The sequence below is a fragment of the Cibotium barometz genome, chromosome 65 (assembly GCF_041138505.1).
Source record: "Cibotium barometz isolate CiBa-2024 chromosome 65, ASM4113850v1, whole genome shotgun sequence".
Taxonomy (NCBI): Eukaryota; Viridiplantae; Streptophyta; class Polypodiopsida; order Cyatheales; family Cibotiaceae; genus Cibotium; species Cibotium barometz.
This window is the reverse complement of record NC_141110.1, coordinates 16,292,960-16,315,016: the sequence shown is the minus strand read 5'-3', so window position 1 is coordinate 16,315,016 and position 22,057 is coordinate 16,292,960. Positions and strand designations below refer to the sequence as shown.

Sequence of the window (22,057 nt, the reverse complement as noted above, 5' to 3'; positions counted from 1 at the left end):
TGCAAAAGAGACATGGGAGTTGGTGCCTTTGTGCAAGGAGAAGAAGGCAATTGGATGCAAGTGGCTCTATAAAGTAAAATAGAATTCAAGTAGGTTTGCAAGCAGGTACATGGCCAGATTACTAGCCAAGGGTTATGCAAAGACCTATGGCATCGATTATAACTTCAATCTTTCAGTTCAACTACTAGGATGGCAACCATGAAAGTAGTCATTGCTATGGCTGTTAAGAAATGGTCTTTCATCCGATGGATGTAAAGAATGTATTTCTACGTGGTGATTTACATGAGGAGGTCTGCATAGTGTGCCACTAGGATATGAGGACCATGCATGTCCAATTTTTTTTGCAAGTTGTGTAAAGCCTTACATGGCTTGAAAGAGGCACCTAGAACATGGTCAAACAAGATAGGGGAGTATTTTGTCACTATTGTATTTCATATATCTACAACAGATTGTTCACTATGTAAAAACACTGATAGGGACATTGTTCTAATTGTTATCTATTTTGATGACTTTAGCTATTCAAAGCATCAAAAAATACATCACTGCTTGTATAAACTCTCTTGGTAGATGGGTTGTAGCATCTTGATGGTGACATTCATGAAGGGAAAATGCTCCTTAAGAGGAAGTTTGAAATAAGGTATTTGGGTGATCTATGATACTTCTTGGGTATAGAGGTGATTAGATCACATGATGAGATTAAGCTATCATAGAGGCAGTATGCTTTGGACATGCTGTCCAAGTATGGGATGGCATTTGATAAGCCAAACTCAATGCCACTGAAGCAGAACACAAAATTGGCAATAGATATGTGATTTTTTAGAGGACCCTACTATGTACATGCGCATTATAGGGAGTTTGATTTACATGACTATGACCAAGCCATATTTGAGCTACGTTGTTGGGTTGGTGAGTTAGTTTATGCAAGCCTTGAGAAAGCCACGCTTGGATGTGGCTAGAAGGATACTCATGTATATAAAGTCCACAATACATGATGGACTTTTCTGAGGTTGGAGTACAAGCATAGGTACATGGATAAACAAATGTACATTAGGCCGGTCGTATCTCAGATAAGAGACCTACTAGCAACTTTATGTTTTCTTTTGGGAGTGGTGCTATTAGTTGGAGTAGTAAGAAACAACCAATGGTTACTTTAGCAAGTATAGAGGTTGAGTATAGGGGTGCTGCTCTATAGCATCATGTTTAGTAGCTTGGTTGTAGAAACTACTAGCATAAATGGGTGAGCCCATGGATAGGGCAGTTGTCATTTATTGTGACAACATGAGCATCATACAATTGGCTAGTAATCTAGTGTATCATGCTAGGAAAAAGCACATTGAGGTGAATTACCACTTTCTGAGGGAGAAGGTAGCAAGTGATGTGGATTTGGTTGTTACACAGAGGATCATGCATCTTACCTGAAGTGTAGGGTATGGAGTTGAACTCGAGGGAGAGTGTTATTGAGCTTAACTAGTATGGACATGGGTGACATGCCATGATGACAGCTCCACACACTTATAGAGGATCATGTACTAACATCTTCACAAAGGCATTGGGTACAAATAAAAATCTTACTTGAAGTGTAGGGTATGGAGTTAAGCTCGAGGGAGAGTGTTGAGATATCGAGCTCAACTAGTGCAGATATGGGTGACGTACTAAGATGACTGCTCCAGATACTTGCACTAATGGCATGGTTTTTGTGAGACTATGGGTGATATGCCGCTAGTGGTTTACATATTGTGTGATAGCCATTTTAATTTACTAGAGTTATGGAATAGTTATAGCGCTAGCTCATATGTAGTCATGTTCACACTATGGACCAACCTTTGTATATTATAGTAGGAAAGTACTTTCCCTTATAGTATGTACTCTTATCTTCATATTAGGTTGTAGAGAAGAGAAGAGAACATAAAAAAAATCAGCTATTCATCTCTCTTGTGTGCTTATCTACTCTTATATACGTGAGTCTTCTTGTAAGGAACTCAAGCTCACCCTCTCCCCACATTCTTCTCAGTCCTAAGTATTGAGGACTCCGAACATACTGTCTAGAGGAGAGAACCACCACTTCACATATATACATTTGCAAAGTTTAGTCACCATAAGAGCACATTTGGATGCAATGTTTATCAAGTTTTTTGAGTGTGCTAGGCAACTAACCATGCTACATCCCCATCGCTACCCCCTCCCTATTTCCATCGTGCTAGTGTAAGCACATATTTTGTCAAAACTCCCCATGACTGGCGTGGTAAGCTGGTGCAGGTTGAGGATAAGTGTACGAATACATATAAGGATATGATACATACATATAAGCTTCAACTTATCCCAACAATCCTCCCTTTGGAGCGAGATCCCAACACAAAGAAGGTGCTAGCACCTACCCCATCCACTGTGCTTAAGAGTTTGACTCACCATATACACCTCCCATGCCATGGCAGTCTCTCATATCAAGGTAAGAACAAGGTAGCGAGGCCGGCACTAAGTCACCCCCTAGCTCCTAACTGGGATAAGGGAAACGTTAAGCCTTTTATAAATCAAGGCACATAAAAGAACATAGATACAATCAAGTTTTTGGGGGACTACCTAGGGTAGAGAACCCTTATTGACTTAAACACATAGGGTAAAGAACTAAAATGCCCACTCTTAGTCTACCTTATTGAGGGGGGAGACCTGGGTTGTTGCTGCACATATTTCTTCTACTTCCTTCTCTTCAGCTGGTTCCTCCTAGTCCTTTGCAAAACAAGGTTAGCATGGTGCTTGGCTTATTCTGTCTCCATATTTTTGAAGCAATTGGCCTCTTTGTGATCCATGCGTTTGTAGTACCTGTAACATATTTTCTTGTTGTTCTTCCAATTTTGAGCTCCAACAAATGCCTTGTCATAGCTGAGATTGCTACCTATGCTGGCTTCCTCCTCCTTTAATCATCAATGCTTTTCAATTAGTAAGGCCACCATGTCTTCAAATGATGTTGAGCATGACTTCAAGGAATTGCTAAAATTGGGTAACATTCTGTATACTCTTTGTGAGAGGACCGTCACTTTGTCCTCATCATCAGGCTCACACTTAAGAACAGAGAGTTGTTTGACTAGTGAGTAGAACTTTGCAAGGTGGTCACTTAACTCTTGATTATTAAAGAGTTTTCAAATCATTAAACTTCATCTTTAAGAACAATTCAGCATTAGTGATTTTGTTATCAAAGAGCATCTTCAATTTGTCCCAAATTTGCTTGGTAGTTTGCTTGAAGTCTATGTGTGGTGAATGAGAGTGTCTGCAAGGTTGAGACTGATCAATGTGCCAATTAATGCAATAGCTCTTTCATTTCAATGCTTCCATTGTATTTGTTGTCGGATCGATTGCTTGAGGATCCTAACCATCTCTAGAAATCACATCCCACAATTTTTTTTGCATGAGAACATCTTAGGCTACCAGGTTGGGAACCCGCTGCTCGCTACTTGAGAACCTCTTGACATATGAAGAGGTGGCAATGTTGGGAGTGCCATAGAGAAGTGATGTAGGTTTTTTTTTAATCAAACTCCCAAATTAATGGTGTTGTAGAACCTTCAGTCTCATTGGTGCAAGAAGATGATCTTGTAGACACCCGTAAATTTTAGTAAATGTGGGTAGAAGCTATACCGGGCATATATGGGCGATGAGCACACAGGCATGCATTGATCCACATTAGGCCATAGGAGCAAGCACCACAGGCCGTGGGTGTGGGAACCTCAGGCCACGACATAGCAGGCCGTTTAATAAGGCTTATTAAAGTCTTATAATATTAAGGCTTAGAAAGCCTTATAAAGGCTTATTATAAAGCTTATTAAAGCCTTAGTACATTAAGGCTTTAATATAATAAGGCATAGAATAAAGCTTAGTAAAGTCTCATAATATTAAGGCTTAGAAAACCTTGTAATAAAGGCTTATAATAAAGCTTATTAAAGCCTCTTTACATTAAGGCTTAGCCAGCTTTAGAATAAAGGCTTAACACATTGCTATGTGATAGTTTGATGGGTGCCAACGAAAAAATAAAAAAAGCATCGATGGTGGCAGGAGGAGGTCGGCAACGACTAGAAGAGGAAAAAAAGGAGCGATTTGCAGTGAATGGGAAGGAGAGGAAGAATCGATAGGCTAGCTCTGATACCAATTATTGGTATTACCTAGGGTTGGGACAATAGTGTAGAGCTAGATGGTTATGGAGGGTGAAGCTCCATCGTGGAGAGAGAGCTGTTTAGCATTGTGTAGTAGTGCAGAGGTAGACAACTATGTAGGGTGAAGCTCCATTATGGAGAGAGAGAGAGAGAGAGAGAGAGAGAGAGAGAGAGAGAGAAGCGACCGACCTGTAGACAGAGAAACAAGACTTTGAGAGAGATGATGTAACACAACCCAATGATGGAATTGATTGATGTAATTAAAATGAAGTACAAGCCCTTGTTATGTAGGCCTTTCTCACACCAAACCATTTGACCCTTATTTAATGCATGCTTATCCATTCTCCTAAGAGGTGATTCACATGCAAACACACACATACACACTAGCAACCTTTTTAGGGGTTGTTCACACACTGCTACACATATATAAGCTCTTATTTATCCCAACACTATTGTGGGGGTTACCCCTATAAATGGTAGGGTAGCAACATGGAATAATTACAGATGGTTGTACAATAATGTTGGTTAACATACCCAATTGGTAGGAAGGAGTGAGAAGCTCAATAGGTAGAACACTTAAGAAGATGCTATAGCTTTCACAATAATGCCCTAGAATGCTCAATGTTGGGTATGTTGGCTAACATACCCAACCAGTAATAGGAAGGAGTGAGAAGCCCAATACGTAGAACACTTGAGACAATGCCCTAGCTTGCAAAACATCCTTATCCAACCAAGTAATAAGATCATGCCTTGAGGGGACCTTCCTTGTAACAAAGATGCACATACCTAATTCTTCTTAGACCATTATCATCCGCTCTTTGCTATGGTTCACCTAGAGCTTTTAGCAACCCAATCCCTAGCCCAAGTAATGTACTACTTCCTCATCACGTTATTCCCCAAAATGTCTAGAATGTCATGCTTCTCTTAAGTAGGATCAACCTCTTCATCCTCCTCCTTGATTTCTTCAAATACTTGTTTCATGTCACAGTTTGAAGGAAAGTCTCTCCACCATCTCTCATCAGCTCATTACCCTCCCCTCTATTTCTCCATACTTGTTTCATGTCACAGTTTGAAGGAAAGTCTCTCCATTATTTCTCATCAGCTTCATTACCCTCACCTCTATCCCTCCATAGACATCAAATTCCCCCTACATGGCGACAATACCCAAAAATCACATTTTGTACAACCTCACATGCACCGTAGTGCACTTTGTCGCTCTCCAATAATGCACAAAGATGCACGTACCTAGTTCTTCATAGAATCATTTCTCATCCCCTCTTTGCTATGGTTCGACCTAGAGCTTTTAGCAACCCAATCCCTAGCCCAAGTGATCTCTATTGCTTCCTCATCATCATGTTATTCCCCAAAACATTTTAGAACATCTTGCTCCTCCTCCTTGATTTCTTCAAATACTTGTTTCATGTCATACTTTGAAGGAAAGTCTCTCCACCATCTCTCATCAGCTTCAGTACCCTCACAACTTATTTTACGAAAAGTCATGACCTCAAAACGCATGTGAGAGAGAAGACCATATTGGGTACCAACACCCCCCTAACCAAAAGCATTCCCACTTGGGTATTTTTATAGATTTATTCCACCAAAAATAGATACAAAGCTAATTTTGCCCAAGCTTGCTCTACAAGCAATCTTTAAAAAAATGATCCTGTTAAGGCCAGCCCAGTTGTCCTTCATGTTCTTATTGAGATGGCAGACCTTGTGGCTTGACTTCCACACCGGAATCTAGAGTTTGCCCCAGGGCTTTCCTCCCATTGAAGATCTTGTCATCTAATTGCACGGTCAGTTAACTTGGATCAATGTGCAATATCAATAAACAAGACCCAGATAAAGTCAAGTTAGAGAGCCGTGTAATGGGTGACTACTCTGCACAGTTCAGAGAACCCGCTTCTTTGTCTATCCAAGGGATGGCCCATACGACAAGTTCTCCTCTGCATGGGGCAGGAGAACAAATCCCCTAACCTAAGATTGAGCTTCACCATGGCTAAAAGCCGATTTCGTCTGGGCCTAATGATCCTACCACATCCTACCTCCCTGATCCTGATCTAGCTCACTGTTGAAGCTCGCCGAATTTTGTAAATAGAATGGCCTTCTTTGCGATTGGACTAGTAATTATTTAATCATTTTTTTGTAAAGATTGCTTGTAGAGCAAGCTTGGGCAAAATTAGCTTTGTATCTATTTTTGGTGGAATAAATCTATAAAATACCCAAGTGGGGTGTGTTAATAATTATTTAATCATTTTTTGTAAAGATTGCTTGTAGAGCAAGCTTGGGCAAATTTAGCTTTGTAACTATTTGGTGGCATAAATATATAAAAATACCCAAGTGGAGATGCTTTTGGACACACACTTAGGGGGGTTGTTGGTACCCAATTTGGTCTTCTCTCTCGCACGTGTTTCGAGGTCGTGACTTCCTATAACACCTCTATCCCTCCATAGACGACGAATGCCCCCTACATAATGACAATACCCAAAAGCCATGTTTTGTATAACCTCACATGCACTGTAGCACACTTTGTCTCTCTCTAATAATGCACACCAACTTCCCTAATTATAACTCGCTCTTCCCTTATTCCGACAACAAATACTAATCTTATCAACCTAAAGAGGCCACAACCTTTAATGTCACATTCAAGAGCCTTCTTGAGTAGCTCCTCCCTGTCATAAATGAGTAATAACCGGGAAGATGAAGATATGATGTGGGCATATTCCCATGAATCTACCCAATTAGCAACACGAAATTGGTGAGGCCATGTAGTCGTACCGCATGGCTGAACCACCTAAAGAAGAGAGAAACCACCTTCATTTAAATGAAAAGCAAACAACACCACCTTCATTTAAATGAAAAGCAAACAACACGTCTCAAAACGTGTCCTTTGAGCAAAAACCATGCCATAGCTTCCGTCCCTATTGATCAAGGTTGTGCTAGATATTCCATTGGGATAGAGTCTTTCGATTTTCCTTGTTAGTGTTGAGCAATGTACCAAGATGCAGAATGAAAATACCGCATTTCTTGAATCTCAACTGCGTTTAGGGGCGTGGGAACAACCCCTTTCTTTTTGTGTGTGTGTGTGTGTGAGAGAGAGAGAGAGAGAGAGAGAGAAGAAGAAGAAGAAGAAGCTCTTTTAATGTCGTAGGAACAATCCCAAGAGACCAAATATGATCTAGAGAGAGAGAGAGAGTTGTACATATGCAACGGGTAGCCAGTGTATGGTGGCCACTAGTGACCCGGGTAAAAGGCGTGGGGTGTGGGGTCCACGTACGCAGCGGTACGGCCGAAGTACCCTTTCCTAGTACCGCCGGGCGTGATAGCGGCTACTAGTGTCGGAATGCGTTGCTTCAAACGAGTAAGTAACTTAGTAATAGTATTATTTAATGCTCTCCTCTCATAAAAAAAAGTGACGGAGGCCCCCCTACTTTTCTTCTCCGCCCCCATCACTGCCGTGTATCTTGTAGACAAGCTGTTAGTTAAAACCTAATTTCTGATATCAGTTCTGTGTTTGGCTTTGCAGCCTCGTGGCTTCAGGCACAGACTCTCGCCATCGCCATCGCCATCGCCATCGCCGTTTCCTTTGCTGCCGATCAAGATCAGAGGGACCTCCTGCAAGCTTTGAACCGTGCAGAGACAGAGCTAGCCCCCCAAGTCTTTGATAAGGATGCCAAAGCTGAAGCGTGGAGTAAACGAGCCCTTGCTGCGCTATGACGTCCTCTCCGAAAGTGTACTCTCCTTTCTCCCATTTTCTGCGTCATCACGGTATCACATAGACCGATAGATAGCCATTGGAAATGTTTGGCCGTAAAGCTCAGTTCAGCTTGGATCCTCTCCCACACCAAACCCCCCCTCCCCCCCCCCCTCCCCCTCCCATCAGACATTTTTTTTTCCTGTAAAAACCAGTGTTCTATTCTTCAATGTACAAGAGAAAAACCCTTTGAGCTGAGGAAAACTTCTTGGAAAAACAAATCTAATTGCACCTGATCCATCTCTTGTAGCTATGTTGATGCAAAGATTGACGAAAACAGGAGTACTTGTCAATCTGTGTAGAATGAAAGGTCAGATGATTAATCCAGAGTGTCCAAAGGGCCCAAAAGCGTGTCCAAGCAAGGAAACTTGCATAACCAGTCAATCTTTTGTGATATCTTCCAAAGATCCTGAAATGCTTGGAGAAGCAATATCCTGGAAATCTGGTATCCAAAGAAAGAGATAATCTAAAGCCTAAACACCTTTCTAAGAACACATAGATGCAAAACCCATACAAGAGATGAAGAGAAGAGAGAGAGTGCGACTTGTATTTTCAGTATATTCAATATGGTACAAAGAGGTACATGTTCTTGGGCAGCCATTGGCATGCCTTGAAAAGGTGGTCTTGACTCCAAAGAGTCCCTATTTATGATCCAGTCCCTAAAGGAATGAATGATCTACAAGTTTTGGCCTGAGCCCTTTTATAGGGCCTTGGGACCCCACATATGCTGTCGGCCAGCAGCAAAAACCCATAAAATGCTATCTTTGTGCCGACTAGTCCAGTAGCCCAATCCAGTGCTTGCCTGACATGATCATACACCCACAAGATCTCATGGGATTCCCTCTGCCCTGCCCATGCCCTAATGCATTTGCTTTTCTGCTGCCCTTCCGGGATTAGCCTTGGGATGAGCATGTCCATGTGCATGCACATGACATCCTGGAAATCTGGCATCCCGAGAAAGAGAGAATCTAAGCAAGAAATCTCTGGTATACAAACAAGCCCATAGTAGCTGAGACATTCTCGTTGCGGCTTGAGCACCTAAAACAAGAAGCAGAAGCTATCTTTCTTTTGGCAAGAGTTTCACCAACATGTAGCACTCCAACCAAGCATCGCCAAAGGAAAACTCTATGCTTTAATGACAATTTATTGGTCCAAATCTTTTGAAGAATTTGTTTACACCACTTGGCTGTCTTATCCATATTCCAAAGCATGTTCGAACGAACAGCAATCTAGGGCTCAGGAATAATGAATCTGTATATTCGGGCAGCTGTGAGCTGTGACATAGGTACTTTGGGAAAACCCAACTCATCTCTGAAGCATCCAATCCAACAATCTGTTGTCTCGAGTGGTAGGTGGAATCGCTTCAAATTGCTGCGTGCTACAAAGCTCTAATTGTGGCACGTGACAAAGCTCTAATTGCTGCGACAAAGCTCTAATTTTTTGCCAGATAGGCCTATAATGCATACCCAAATTCCATATTCTCTGCACCTGCGGGAATGTAAGTATTCTGCCATCCGGAGAGATGACATCTTGGATTAGACATATATTTTTAGTGGATAGAAAATATGCTTTCCTTGACTCTTGAATTGCTAGAGGTTGCATAAAAACTTTGCTGAAGTGAATACTCTCCAATCTTAAGTGAATTACCTATCTTTGGAGGTCTTCCAAACCAATGCAAGTTGGGGAGGACTTTTTTCCAATCAGTTATTGGTTTAGTAGTGAAAGGATAGCATGGTATCTTCCCTTGTAGCTTTCCAAGAAGTAAATACCAATGTGTACCTTGCCATGTGCCAAAAGAATCCGTTTTAGGTGCAGTACACAAATCTGCAATCATCACTGTCTGCTCTTGGGAAAAAAAGGTGGATAGTAGAGTTGCTTTTCTTGACAAAACATTTTAATGAATATTGACAATATTCAACCCTCCTTTCATCTTTGGCGAACAAATCCATTCACATCTCAAGAGTCGAAGAGCTTTCTTCTGACGTTTGGTTTTCCATAAGACTTCCATGGTCTAAGACATAAAAGTAGAGATGTTTCTTTGTCCATACCAATAGAGGCAAGAAAAACTGTACATAAGCCATCAAGTTGGACTGAACTCTCTCTCTCTCTCTCTCTCTCTCTCTCTCTCTCTCTCTCTCTCACGCGCACACACACACACACACATACTTTGCAAAACCTTTTGTAATGCACAAAATTCATGGCTGTGGCTAAGGTTGGCTTATAGGCTTTAAGCCCTACAGAACCGTAGGGAGTACAATGTTGTTGTGGCTCTTCTTGCTACACATGCCTTGAATTCCCTCTTTTACTTTGGAAAATTTCAAACAAATTTTTAGATAAGTGCCTCATGAACTCTCTCTCTCACTCTAATGCAAATAGAGTTGTAAGCATGCGCTTTGTACCACCTAGGAATCTTCCATCAGTTTTCTTTTTTTGCCCCCTCACTCCCTCTCCCCTCTTCCTATCCAATACCTTAAAACACCCACATCATCTTTAAATGAGACTTCACTCCCTCTCCCGTCTTCCTTTCCAATACCTTAAAACACCTACAACATCTTTAAATGAGACTTTTGAAAAGAACAGATGGAGGAGGTCCCTTTCATTCCCATTGTTTTTGTCTAGTAGACTTCATAAGCATAATAATTGCTTTCCTTTTTCACATTTCTTCCCAAGCAATTTCAACTTTGACGTCATTGTGTTTAAATGGGTTGGTGAATGCTCAGAAATCCGACAACAAATTCTTGGCAGATCTCGAGTGTGGTGATGGTGCTAAGGTATGTGATGTTAATTGTCTACTTGAAAGCCTTGCTTCAGGTCACCTCTATTATCTTGGTCATGCATTGTGTTGCTTTTGAGGCTTTGACTTTCATTTTGCAGGCACGCAGTGTTGGATTCTGTCGCATCTTGAAATTGGCAAGTACTTTTTTTAAAAATCCAAAAAATTTCCCAAAATTTTTACTATAGTCAGTCTAAATTGATTGATTAATCATTGTGGGAAAACAGGCAAAACCTGAGGCTGGCATGCTGGTTTTTGCCACTTTCGCACTCTGTTTTACGTCTTTGTCCAAGATATTACTGGTAATTGTCTTGCATTGAAGAAAAGTGAAAATATTCCAGTTCATGTATGCGTAAAAAGATAGGTTTCTCACACGTTGGTCTTTTTCTTCATGGCAGCCAAAGTATGCAGGTAAAGTTATAGATATTGTCAATGCACATGCTGGCACAGAGCAAGGACAAGCTAAGGCTTTGAGGGAAGTCAACAACACCATGCTGGAGATTTTCCTTATAATTGTCATCGGGTATTGGTTCATCAAGGCCATGCATAGAAATGCAAATTTTTAATATCATAAAATCAATTAATACCCCCCCTCCCCCCGGTGAGAGAGAGAGAGAGAGAGAGAGAGAGAGAGAGAGAGAGAGAAGAAAGAAAAGATATATTAACGTCTACGGAAGGCTAGATTGGTCTATGAGACAAATGTGTATACAAGTCCATGTCATGTATACGGTGGTCTGCATCCGGGTAGTCCTGGTCTCCTGGTAGCTCTAATCTCTGAGGCTCTTTGTAGTGTGAGTCCTTGTTGGGAGGTAGATGATACAGGGGGAGGGGGATTTGGCTCGCTGATAGGCCTGAAGAAGCTGGTGATCTGTGGCTGGGATCTTTGGCTCTGCACCTGTAGAAGCCTCTCTTGTGAGCGCAAAAGGATGAAAGGACCAGATATACGAGAGTTCAAAGCAAAACAACATAGCATGAAATAGGTGAGTGAGTCTATAGAGCGGGCTGCTGTCCCGATGGTGTGAGCTGAGGAAAAACGCTGAAGTGCTCTATGTAGCAGAGAGGGCTGCTGTCCCAAGGTGTGGCCAGTAGTAAAACGCTGATGTGCTGAGGCTGACAAGCGATGATGATAACGCAGGTATGGTGTATGCGCCGGCAGCAGCAGCAGCAGAGGGTACTGGATATGGTCAAGAAGTGGTACAAAAAACTGAATGAAGAGGCTATGCTATATATACTGTGTGGGCTGCTGGTCGGTCCAGGGAAAGGACAATCAGCAAGACACAAAAACATGAATAAAAAACTAATAAATCCAGAATAATCCCCTTTTTAGGGCTGGATAAAATGCCATTTTCACACACCCCCTCTCAGGCCAAAAAGGGGACCATGAGAGAAGGTGAAGGATACGAGGGTCCCATACTGCACTCTGGCAAAAGGAATGTATCCCCCTATGGAAGCAAAGTCTGATAAAGTCAGAGGGTGATCGTGAAGGCAAAGGTGGTGAAGGTGAGTTGATGTAGATGGGTTGATCGTCTCTCAAATTAAGATCTTGAACGGGGCTCTCCTCTGAGTAAGAAGTCCCATTCCCTGTGTGGTCTAGATCAGAGTTTGGAGAATCAACTTCTGGTGAGAAAAATTGGTCCTTCGGGAGTGCGGGTAGACGATCCATGCTGTGTGCTCTCGAGGTCTTCAATCCCTTTGCTCACAACAACTCTGATACCATGTTAGGGAAAAAGGACGAAAGGACCAGACATACGAGAGATCAGAGCAAAACAACACATCATGAAATAGGTGAGTGAGTCTATATATAATGGTGAGTGAACATATGTACAAGAGCCCTCTGATGTGAGGTGACTCTGAGTAGAAAGACCAGTGTAGATTCAGAGATGATGTCGGAGCTGAAGCACGGTCGATGATGAAGGCTCGCGTCGATGTGAGGCAAAGCACTCTGAGAGGTGGTCGGTGTCGAAGGTTAGTGTCGGTGGATGGAGAGGCCCTCGAGGTGGTAGTGGCGGCGGAAGATGAGGTGATGTAGGCTCTGGTGACAAGGGTGCTGCGGTACCTGAGGTGGTAGATGAAGAGCAGAGAGGGCTGCCGTCCTGAGTGGTGTAGTGGTGCAAGTTCTGGCGACAAGGGTGCTGCAAGACCTGAAGGGTGCAGGCTCTGATGTATCTGATCTGACCAATAGTCACCGTCATAGCGTGAGACATGTGTACATCCATATAGCTTGGGCGTCTAACAAATCCATCTTGTGTGAATCTAAGGAAATAATCTCTGTAGTATTGCATCTTGGTGGGAAGGGGACCTGACCAAGTCTCCCTGGTGTGCATCTGGATCAAATCTTGTCTCAGAACTCTATTCCTCTCCTCTCGGGAGGGAGTGTAAAGTATGGGGAGTCATCATCATACTGGAAGGGCAATAATCTATCCGTGTCGAGCCCAGGTGCTGAGAACCACTCATCTACTACAACATACCATGATGGGTGATGGCCCTCTGTGGCAATACTCTATGAGGACTCCATGGCCAAGCGGGGTAGTCTCTTTGGATCAATGCCTCTAATGCGTATGATGTAGGCTATGGTCTGAAATAGAGCCTCTACCATCATAGGGAGCACTGCAAGCTCTGCTCTGACGATCTCATGTGGTACTGATGATTTACTCTGCGAATCATCCTAGAGATCATGAGGATCTGCAATCTCTCCATCTGACGCCAATCATATGTGGAGAGGTTAGGGGCCCATACTGGTGCTGCATACATCATAGCTGGGGTGACTAAGGTCTCGAATAGCCATCCTTTAGTGCGAGGCTCCTGGAAGTGAGCGTGATGACACTATCGCTCCATCAATGCAAGGGCAACATAACCTCGGGTGAGCCTGTCCTCTGATGCCTGTCTCATGGAGAAACAGCTCCCATTACTAGTGAAGGTAATACCCAAGTATACATATGATTTTGTCACCTCCACCTAGCTGCCTCTATATGTGATCATTGTATCTTTCATAACCTGTCTGGAAGTGTGAAAGATCATAACCTTGGTTTTCCCAAGGTTCACTGAAAGGCCTCTCTGTGTACAAAAATCATCTAAGGCGTCCATGTCATAGTCACATGGGACGCGAATTGGGGACGGAAAAGATTGAGAATGGCCATTCCCTGTGACTATAGAGTGACGTGGGACGGGAAGATGCTGCCATTCCCAACATTCCCGAGTCTAAAAATGCCCATTCCTTGTGACTATGGTCCATGTGGTGTTGCAGTCCCTCCTGCGAGTCAGATATAAGAATGATGTCATCTGCATAGAGTAATAAAGTGACCAAAACCCTTGAGAGTGATGCACCACTCGCTCCTCCTCTGTCTATGAAGTCCGTGACCTCATCTATGTACAGGCCAAAGAGTGTCGGGTAGAGTGGGCAGCCCTGCTTCACCCCCATAGTGCTATGTATCTCCTCTGACATCTCACAAAGGCGGTCGATGGGAAGACACCAGAGGAGGCGTTTTCTGGACATAAGCCCTCCGTCTCACACTTACGAGTTTTCGGTTGTGTTGCGTTTGTACATGTGCCAGGTCAAAAGAGGACTACACTTTCCCCGAAGTCGAAGAGGATGATCTTTATGGGATATAGTTCGAAGTCGAAAGGATACCGCTTTTGGGATCCTGCGTTGGAGGACATCATCATATCTTGTGATGCTTGCTTTGATGAGACCCTCTTTGAATTTGATTCCTCTTCACCCATGCAGTTTTTTGAGGAATTTGATCCATTTCCGCCCGATATCGGTGAATTTTCTTTGCTCCCATCAGGCACTTCATCACCCCCTGTGCCTCCGGTGATTATGCTGGCCGACTGGTCGGCCAGTCATAAGTGCGTTAAATGCTTTAACGCAGCCCCGACTGGATCTCCTCCTTGAGCATGATGCGCCTGCTGCTGCTGCTGCCCCTATTTTCTGGTTCAGCCGACCACTTCCATGAGGAGCCGACAGCCTTGTGTGCAGCCAGCAACACCTGTCCTGCAGCCGACAGCCATCTGATCTTCAGCTTGCTCTCCACGCCTGTCTCCAGTCTACACTGCCAAAAGTGCTCTGTGCTCTATCATCCTGGTTCTACCTGGTTCATACTCTTTATCTGGCTGTCTCTTCTAGATCTAGCCTTGAAAATGTCCATGGCATCTATGATGCACATGACATCCCCCTCTGCTAAACTTGATGACGGGATTCCATCCTGCTCTTGGATGACTGTCATTATCATAATCTTTTCTGGAAGTCCCTCTGTCATCATCCATCCCTGGCAACCCTTTTTCTCTGAAAACCCGGCCTGTTCTCCAAACCACTCTGTCTCTGATGAAGATCTATGCATCTGTTTTCCTCTAGTCCACAATCCATTCCTGCCCTGACTCTGAACACCGTCTTGGTCTTCATTCCTGAGAAATGAGTGGCACTCTCACTGGAGGATAAACCTCCCTTGGGACTGTTGCCCGAGAACCTATCTGGCTCATAGGACTGCCATCCCCTTTGGCACTGTGGAACACCACCACCAAACCTCCTGGGAGTTCTTCTCGATTCTGTGTTCCTTGCCTTGGGCTTTGAATCCGTGTACTTTCCTGTACCTTGGACCTGTACACCATCATTTGGGACTGAATCAGTGTTTAGCTTTGCTGAGCCTGATGCTCTGATACCAATGTAATGCGCGGAAGCTCTGGGAGTCTTCTTTCAGCCCTAAACACTCTTGGAAAACCATCTGATGCAAAAACGCAGATATAGAGAGAGAGTAGAGAGAGAGAGAGGTGCTGGAAATTCAGTATATTGATATGGTACAAAAAGGTACCCCTACTACAGCCATAGGCTGCCTTGTACAAAAGGTGGTGAACACCCAAAATCATGTCCTAAACTAGGACCCTAAAGATCCACTCCATAAAGGAATGAATGACTCAATCTCTGAGCACCCTTGCCTTTTTATATGGGTCTTGGACACCCTTTATGCTGGCCGACTGCTGGTCGGCCAGTCATAAGTGCATTAAATGCTTTAACGCAGCCTCGACTGGATCTCCTCCTTGAGCATGATGCGCTTGCTGCTGCCCCTGTTTTCTGGTTCAGCCGACCACTTCCATGAGCAGCCGACAGCCTTGTGTGCAGCCAGCAACACCTGTCCTGCAGCCGACAACCAGCTTGCTCTCCACGCCTGTCTCCAGTCTACAATGCCAAAAGTGCTCTGTGCTCTATCATCCTGGTTCTACCTGGTTCATACTCTTTATCTGGCTGCCTCTTCTGGATTTAGCCCTGAAAATGTCCATGGCATCTATGATGCACATGACACCTCCAAGCTAGGAAGGAGATATCATTAGAAGATATGGCCATTACTTTGCTGTCCCACTTTGCTCAGTATTCCTCTTTGATTACTAGTGGCAGGCTCAGCACCATTACCTGGGAGGAGCTTGTGTCCATGGTCCTAGACCAGGAGGAACGTTTCACGAACCCTCCTCATAGCGGAGGTTCGGAGGCCTTAGTTGGCCAACGGCCGAAAGCCCGGAATAACAACAAGGGCAAAGGGAAGGCTTCACCTGAGAAGTCTTCTGAGAAGAAGCTTGAAACAGAACGAGAGAAACTGAAGGCCGAGTGGTCCTGCAATGATTGTGGCGAGAAAGGCCACTTCTGGAGGAAGTGTCCTAAGCGGATTGGGAAGAGTGCTATTCTTCAGCCTCAGCTGCAAAGACTCCTGCATTTGTGCACTTAGAGATGATGGACTCCGATGCTTCATCGCCTTTTTCACCGCAAAGGATACACGGGAATGGATTCTTGACAGTGGTGCTTCCAGGCACATGACAAACGGTAGTTAGGTCGCATTTTCATGGCGACAACTCCTCCATTCCGATTCACAGTGAGGGCCGGATGGAGATTATTCCCGACGGCAAGGGGGGCAAGCATGCCTCCCGTGTTCTTTGTCCCCTTGCTCTTGGTTTTCATCTTCTGTCAGTGCATGAAGTATGCGAGACTGGCTTTCGGGTGGAATTTGAGGAGCATTCAGTTGCTCTACGGGACTGTGAGACTGGCTAGGTTGTTTGGGAAGGGGAGTGATGCGTATGTACATATTCCGAAGAAGCAGAGGGGGAAGCTTGACTCCAAATCCCGCAAGCTTATATTTGTGGGGTATAATTCTCTTTCCAAGGGATACAGATTGTATGATCCAGATAGGAATGAGATTGTTGTCAGCCGGGATGTGGTCTTTGATGAGCATGTTTCAGTATCCACTGTCGAGGAGCCGCCACTTCTTGGAGATCCAGAAGAGTCTGAGGATGATTCCCAGACTATTGTTCCAGTTGATCCACCTCAGTCAGTACAGGAGGTTGAGCCCGCACAGCTGGAGTAGAGTCCCGCAACAGCAGGAGGCTCCACGATCTGTTCGAGTACCCAGGTGGTTGTTGGACACCCTTCGGGAGTCGGGTGTCACGGAGTTACCCTCCGAGTGGACCACAGAGGACGGCCCTCGAAGATCGCACAGAGTCTGCGACAAAAGCAATACCCCGGAGCTTCTTCAGGTAAACTATGCTTTGATGTCTCGTATTAAGCGGGACAAGGAGCCCACTTCCGTGAAGGAAGCCCTTTCACAGGATGCTTGGAGGAAAGCCATGCAGGTGGAATTTGATGCCATCGAGAAGAACAAAACATGGGAGTTGGTATACCGAGGCCGTCGAAACGGTCTGTCATTGGTGTCAAATGGGTCTTTAAGACCAAATATACGTCAGATGGGTTGGTGGACAAACACAAAGCCAGACTTGTGGCTAAAGGTTATGCTCAGCGGCCAGGCATCGACTACGAGGATACCTTTGCACCAACAGCACGGATGACCATGATTCGGACCGTTCTTGCCCTTGCTTCTTCTCAGAGGTGGCCAGTGTATCAAATGGATGTAAAATCTCCGTTCCTTAATGGTGACCTGCAGGAGGAGGTGTATGTTGAGCAGCCTCCAGGCTTTGTTGTTCCAAGATTAGAAGGGATGGTTTACAGGTTACGTAAGGCCTTGTATGGTCTTAAGCAGGCTCCCAGGGCTTGGAATTAGAAGATTGATTCCTTCTTTGTTCGGACTGGTTTTTAGAGATCGGTTGCAGATCCCAACCTATATCTCTTTCGGGAACGCGGCATGGTTACAATTATCATCCTTTATGTGGATGATCTCATTCTCACTGGCGGTCATGTGGAGCACATTGGCGTGACGAAGGTTGCCTTGTCAAAGGAGTTTGAGATGACCGACCTAGGCTTACTCCACTTCTTTTTGGGATTGGAGATCTGGCAGACCCAGAGGGGGTTTTTTGTCTCTCAGCAGCGGTATGTTCATGAGTTGCTTGAGGCCTTTGGGATGGAGAACTGCAAGCCTATTACTTTGCTGAAGGACCCGAACACAAAGTTAACTGTTAATGATCCTTGTGAGCCACTCGCAGTATCGGAAGTTGGTTGGTTCATTGATCTGGTTGCTGAACACCAGATTGGACTTGAGCTTCTCCGTGGGGCTGTTGAGCTCTTTTCTGCAGACGCCATCGAAGTCTCATTGGGACGTAGGATTGCGGATCTTGCGGTATCTGCAGAGTACGAAGGCTTTAGGACTCTTTTACACAGGAGGGGATGGAGTCAGACTGCAAGGTTGGAGTGACTCAGATTGGGGAGGAGATCAAGACACGAGGAGATCCACTTCAGGTTACAGTTTCACCCTCGGCTCAGGAGCAGTTTCTTGGAGCAGTAAGAGGCAGCCAACTATTGCCCTATCTTCGACAGAGGCAGAGTACCGGGCTGCTTGTGGTGCTGCTTGTGAGGTTGTGTGGCTGCGGAGGCTGCTGGGCGAGATTGGGTTTCCACAGAAGAAGCCCACCGTCATCCAATGTGATAACCAAAGTTGTATAGCTATTGCTTGGAACCCGGTCTTCCAGGCCCGGACCAAGCACATAGAGATATAGTATCACTTTGTACGTGAGAAGATCTTGGCTGGTGACATCTTGCCACTTTATTGTTCGACGGAGGACAATGCGGCGGACCTCTTCACGAAGTCTCTACCTCAGGCAACGCTTAGGCGGCACTCCAGCTCCCTAGGGTTGATTTCACAGCCAGGAGTTGAGAGGGGGTGTTAGAAGTCATCTCTTGTCTTTATCAGACACCAGGGCCTCTGTTGTGCGTGTGCCCGCTCTTTGTAGGTGTTTTATCATTTTTCCTCACTCCCTGTATTTTTTCCCCATTTTTCCCTATTTTTCCAGGGTGTGGGAGGCAGTGTAGGACCTATCGGCTGTACCAGATGCTGGCCGACTGGTCACATGTAGTCCCAGTTGCTCTCTGCTCTGCTGGCCGACTGCACACGTGTGAGGGCCGACTATGATATGCTGGCCGACTGATGTTTTTTCTGGTCGTGGGCATTTCATGTCTAGTCGGCTGTCCATCTACTGGCCGACTGCACTTATGGGGCCATATAAAATGGCCCCATGGCCCCCCACCTATTGTATCTTGTTTTCATTGCGGGATCTTGTGTATAGAGAAGAGTTACACGCCTATCTCTCTCCTTCTCTTGTGCTGTCTATTTTCTGCACTCTACTTGCTCTTGTGATCTCAGATTTTGTTATCATCTCCGCTGCGTATTTTGACAGTCGTAACTCCATTAAAAACCCCCCCAAGCATCTCTGATTATGAAACTACATAACTCTGTCGGCGACGAGTGGACCAAATCCCTCCCTGAAGAGACAGTGGTATCTCCCCCGAATCTCATAGTATACTGGGCAATGGCAAACATAATGCTCCTCTGTCTCCACCTCTATGTGGCACAATCTGTAGATACGTGTCTACCTCGGGGCTCCTATAGCTCTCCCTGCCTCTATCTCTAGAGTGTGTGAAGATACCCGAAGCTGCCCAATAGTAGTGCGCTGCGCGCATGGCATGAGACATATATACATCCATTTACTTTGGTCTCTGCACAAACCCATCCTCTGTGAGCTGTAAGAAATGATTGTGGTAGTGCTGCCTCTTCACAGGAAGAGGCTGTGGAGGATCAATTCATGTATGACGTGTGTATAGCTGAATCAAATCCTGACGTATCAATCGGTTCCTCTCCACACGGGAGAGTCTCATGGTCGGATGGTCCTCATCATACTGAAACGGAGGGAGCCTGTCCATACTCATCCCATGTAGTGAAAACCACTGTAAAACCTCTGCATACCATGATTGTCGCCCTGATGCTGCTACTCGCTCTGATGACTCTAGGGCCTGTCTTGGTAATCTATCTGGGGGCATGTGCCCAACTCGCTGAATAAATGTCACTATTTGAAAAAGTGCCTCCATTAGCATGGGCGAAGATGCAAACTTTGCCAAAACTATCTCATGTGGCGTCGAGGTTTTACTATTAATCATCCGTGAGAACATAAGTATCTGTGGGCACTCTAAACCTCGCCATCCGCTCGCTGATAGTCCTAGAGCCCAGATGGGGGATGCATACATCAAGGCTGGTGTGACCATGGTATCAAAAAGCCATCCGTTTGTATGGGATTCTTGAAAATGCACTTGGTGACATTGCCTCTCAAGTAAAGCTAAGCTGCATACCCTCTGGCTACCTTGTCTTGAACTGCCTGTTTCTCATGGAGAACCTCCTCGCTAGGCTAGTAAAGGTGACACCCAAATATACATATGAAGTCACTACATCCACACGTTTGTCGTGGTATATGATGTGGGTGGTCTCTCGCCCTTGCTTCATGGTATTGAAAATCATAACCTTGGTTTTACCAAGATTGACTGTCAGGCCCCTCTGATTACAAAACTCTCCCAAGGCATCCATGTGCCACTGTAACCCTTGCTGTGTATCGGAGACAAGTACTACATCGTCTACGTAAAGCATCAAAGCTACATATAGATTTGCCAAAGATGATCCACTGTCCCTCCCTCTGTCCACAAAATCTGCTGGCTCATCAATGTGTAATCCAAACAGAGTGGGAGATAATGGACATCCTAGCTTAACACCAATAGTGCTAGCAAGCTCCTGTGATAATCCGCCCTTTGTGCCTGATTTGTCAGCAGAGCCAGTCACTCATATGTGGATGGTGACTCTCGTGTCTCCGAGCTGAGCCTTGATGAAGAGCTTGGCATTCCGTCAGTGGTTATTTCTGGTGCAATGAGAACCAGGGATGTTTTGAGGACACCTAGTAGTGATCGAGGTGTATGCAGGTCTACGAGGGTTAGATACCCTGTTGACAGGTTTAGATATGATAAATATTATCATCAGCCTGGACATTTCCAAGTATGGTGGACTAGAGGACGTATAATATTAAGCTTTGGGAATGGGAGATTGTCGTGGAATACAACCCTAAAATCTAGGAGGGTTACTATTTTTGGACAACCCTTCACTACATCCGTAAGCTAAGCAAATGGGGGAACATGTCGAAGCACATTTGGCAAAAAGTCTACCAGTTGGGATATTTTTAGAGCTGAAGTTTATGGGGAGAACCATCTCTTAAATTGGGACATGTGGCAAGAAAGTGGATCAAAGTGAGACAGGAGGCCTCACACTTGTCACCTCAACTTGCCACTTGTCAGTGTAGCCTTCTCTTTCCCATTCTAGCTCATGAGAGGCTCTCTCTTGTTGTAGGCTCTCTTTTACCATTTTGGCTGCTCGCCTCATAGTCTACAACGCTTCATAGAGACTTCCTACATTCCTTCACTCCCCTCAACAGAAGGTTTCTCTATTTCTATAGCCTCTTGATTGCTGCACAGAGCTGTACTGGCTGATTTATGTACAATACCGGTTGCATTAAGTGATGTACGAGTTGATTTAAGGGCTCTATCTTTGCTGTACCAGCCCATGTACTTGCTGTACCAACTGAACGGATAGCTGTATCTGCTGTACCAGCCCATGTACTTGCTGTACCAACTGAATAGAGGGCTGTACTTGCTGTTTCAGATTCTGGACCTGTTGTACCAGCCCATGTTATTGCTGTACTGGCTGAATGGGGAGCTGTACTGACTGAATGGAGGGCTGTACCTGCTGTTTCAGATTCTGGACCTGTTGTACCAGCCCATGTTATTGCTGTACTAGCTGAATGGGTAGCTGTACCGGCTGAAGAAAAGAAATTGGATTTTATGCAAAAGAGAGTTGTCCTAATCATGTAAAATTCACCGGAAAGCAAAGAAATTGGATTTTATGTAAAAGAGAGTGGACAAGTTAAGGGCTCTTAACTATTGCATGAAGATATGTGGTTTTTGGGGAAGAATCATTACCCACACGGAGGTATATGGATTATATTGTTGGCTCGGCATTTCTACAGCTTGTGTACTGGCTGAATTTCATGGTTGCCTCATGCTAGGCTGTGTTATGGCATTTGTATATGGATAATCCGGCATCTCCTGTGGGGAGAGTAAGGCCCTCAAAGCTTGTACATGATATTTTCTCCTTT

The 22,057-nt window shown here is 44.7% G+C and overlaps 1 protein-coding gene across 1 annotated transcript in view; it reads left to right on the top strand.

Annotated features, from left to right (window-relative positions):
- Positions 1-7,553: 7,553 nt before the first annotated feature.
- The window catches only part of ABCB27 (transporter associated with antigen processing protein 2), an 83,880-nt gene continuing 69,376 nt past the window's right edge, over positions 7,554-22,057 (top strand). The window contains exons 1-5 of the mRNA XM_086797457.1: positions 7,554-7,872; positions 10,614-10,664; positions 10,768-10,803; positions 10,894-10,968; positions 11,065-11,189. Of these exons, the coding sequence (XP_086653583.1) occupies positions 7,810-7,872; positions 10,614-10,664; positions 10,768-10,803; positions 10,894-10,968; positions 11,065-11,189 (350 nt within the window). The 5' untranslated portion in view covers positions 7,554-7,809. The remainder of the gene's footprint in view (positions 7,873-10,613; positions 10,665-10,767; positions 10,804-10,893; positions 10,969-11,064; positions 11,190-22,057) is intronic.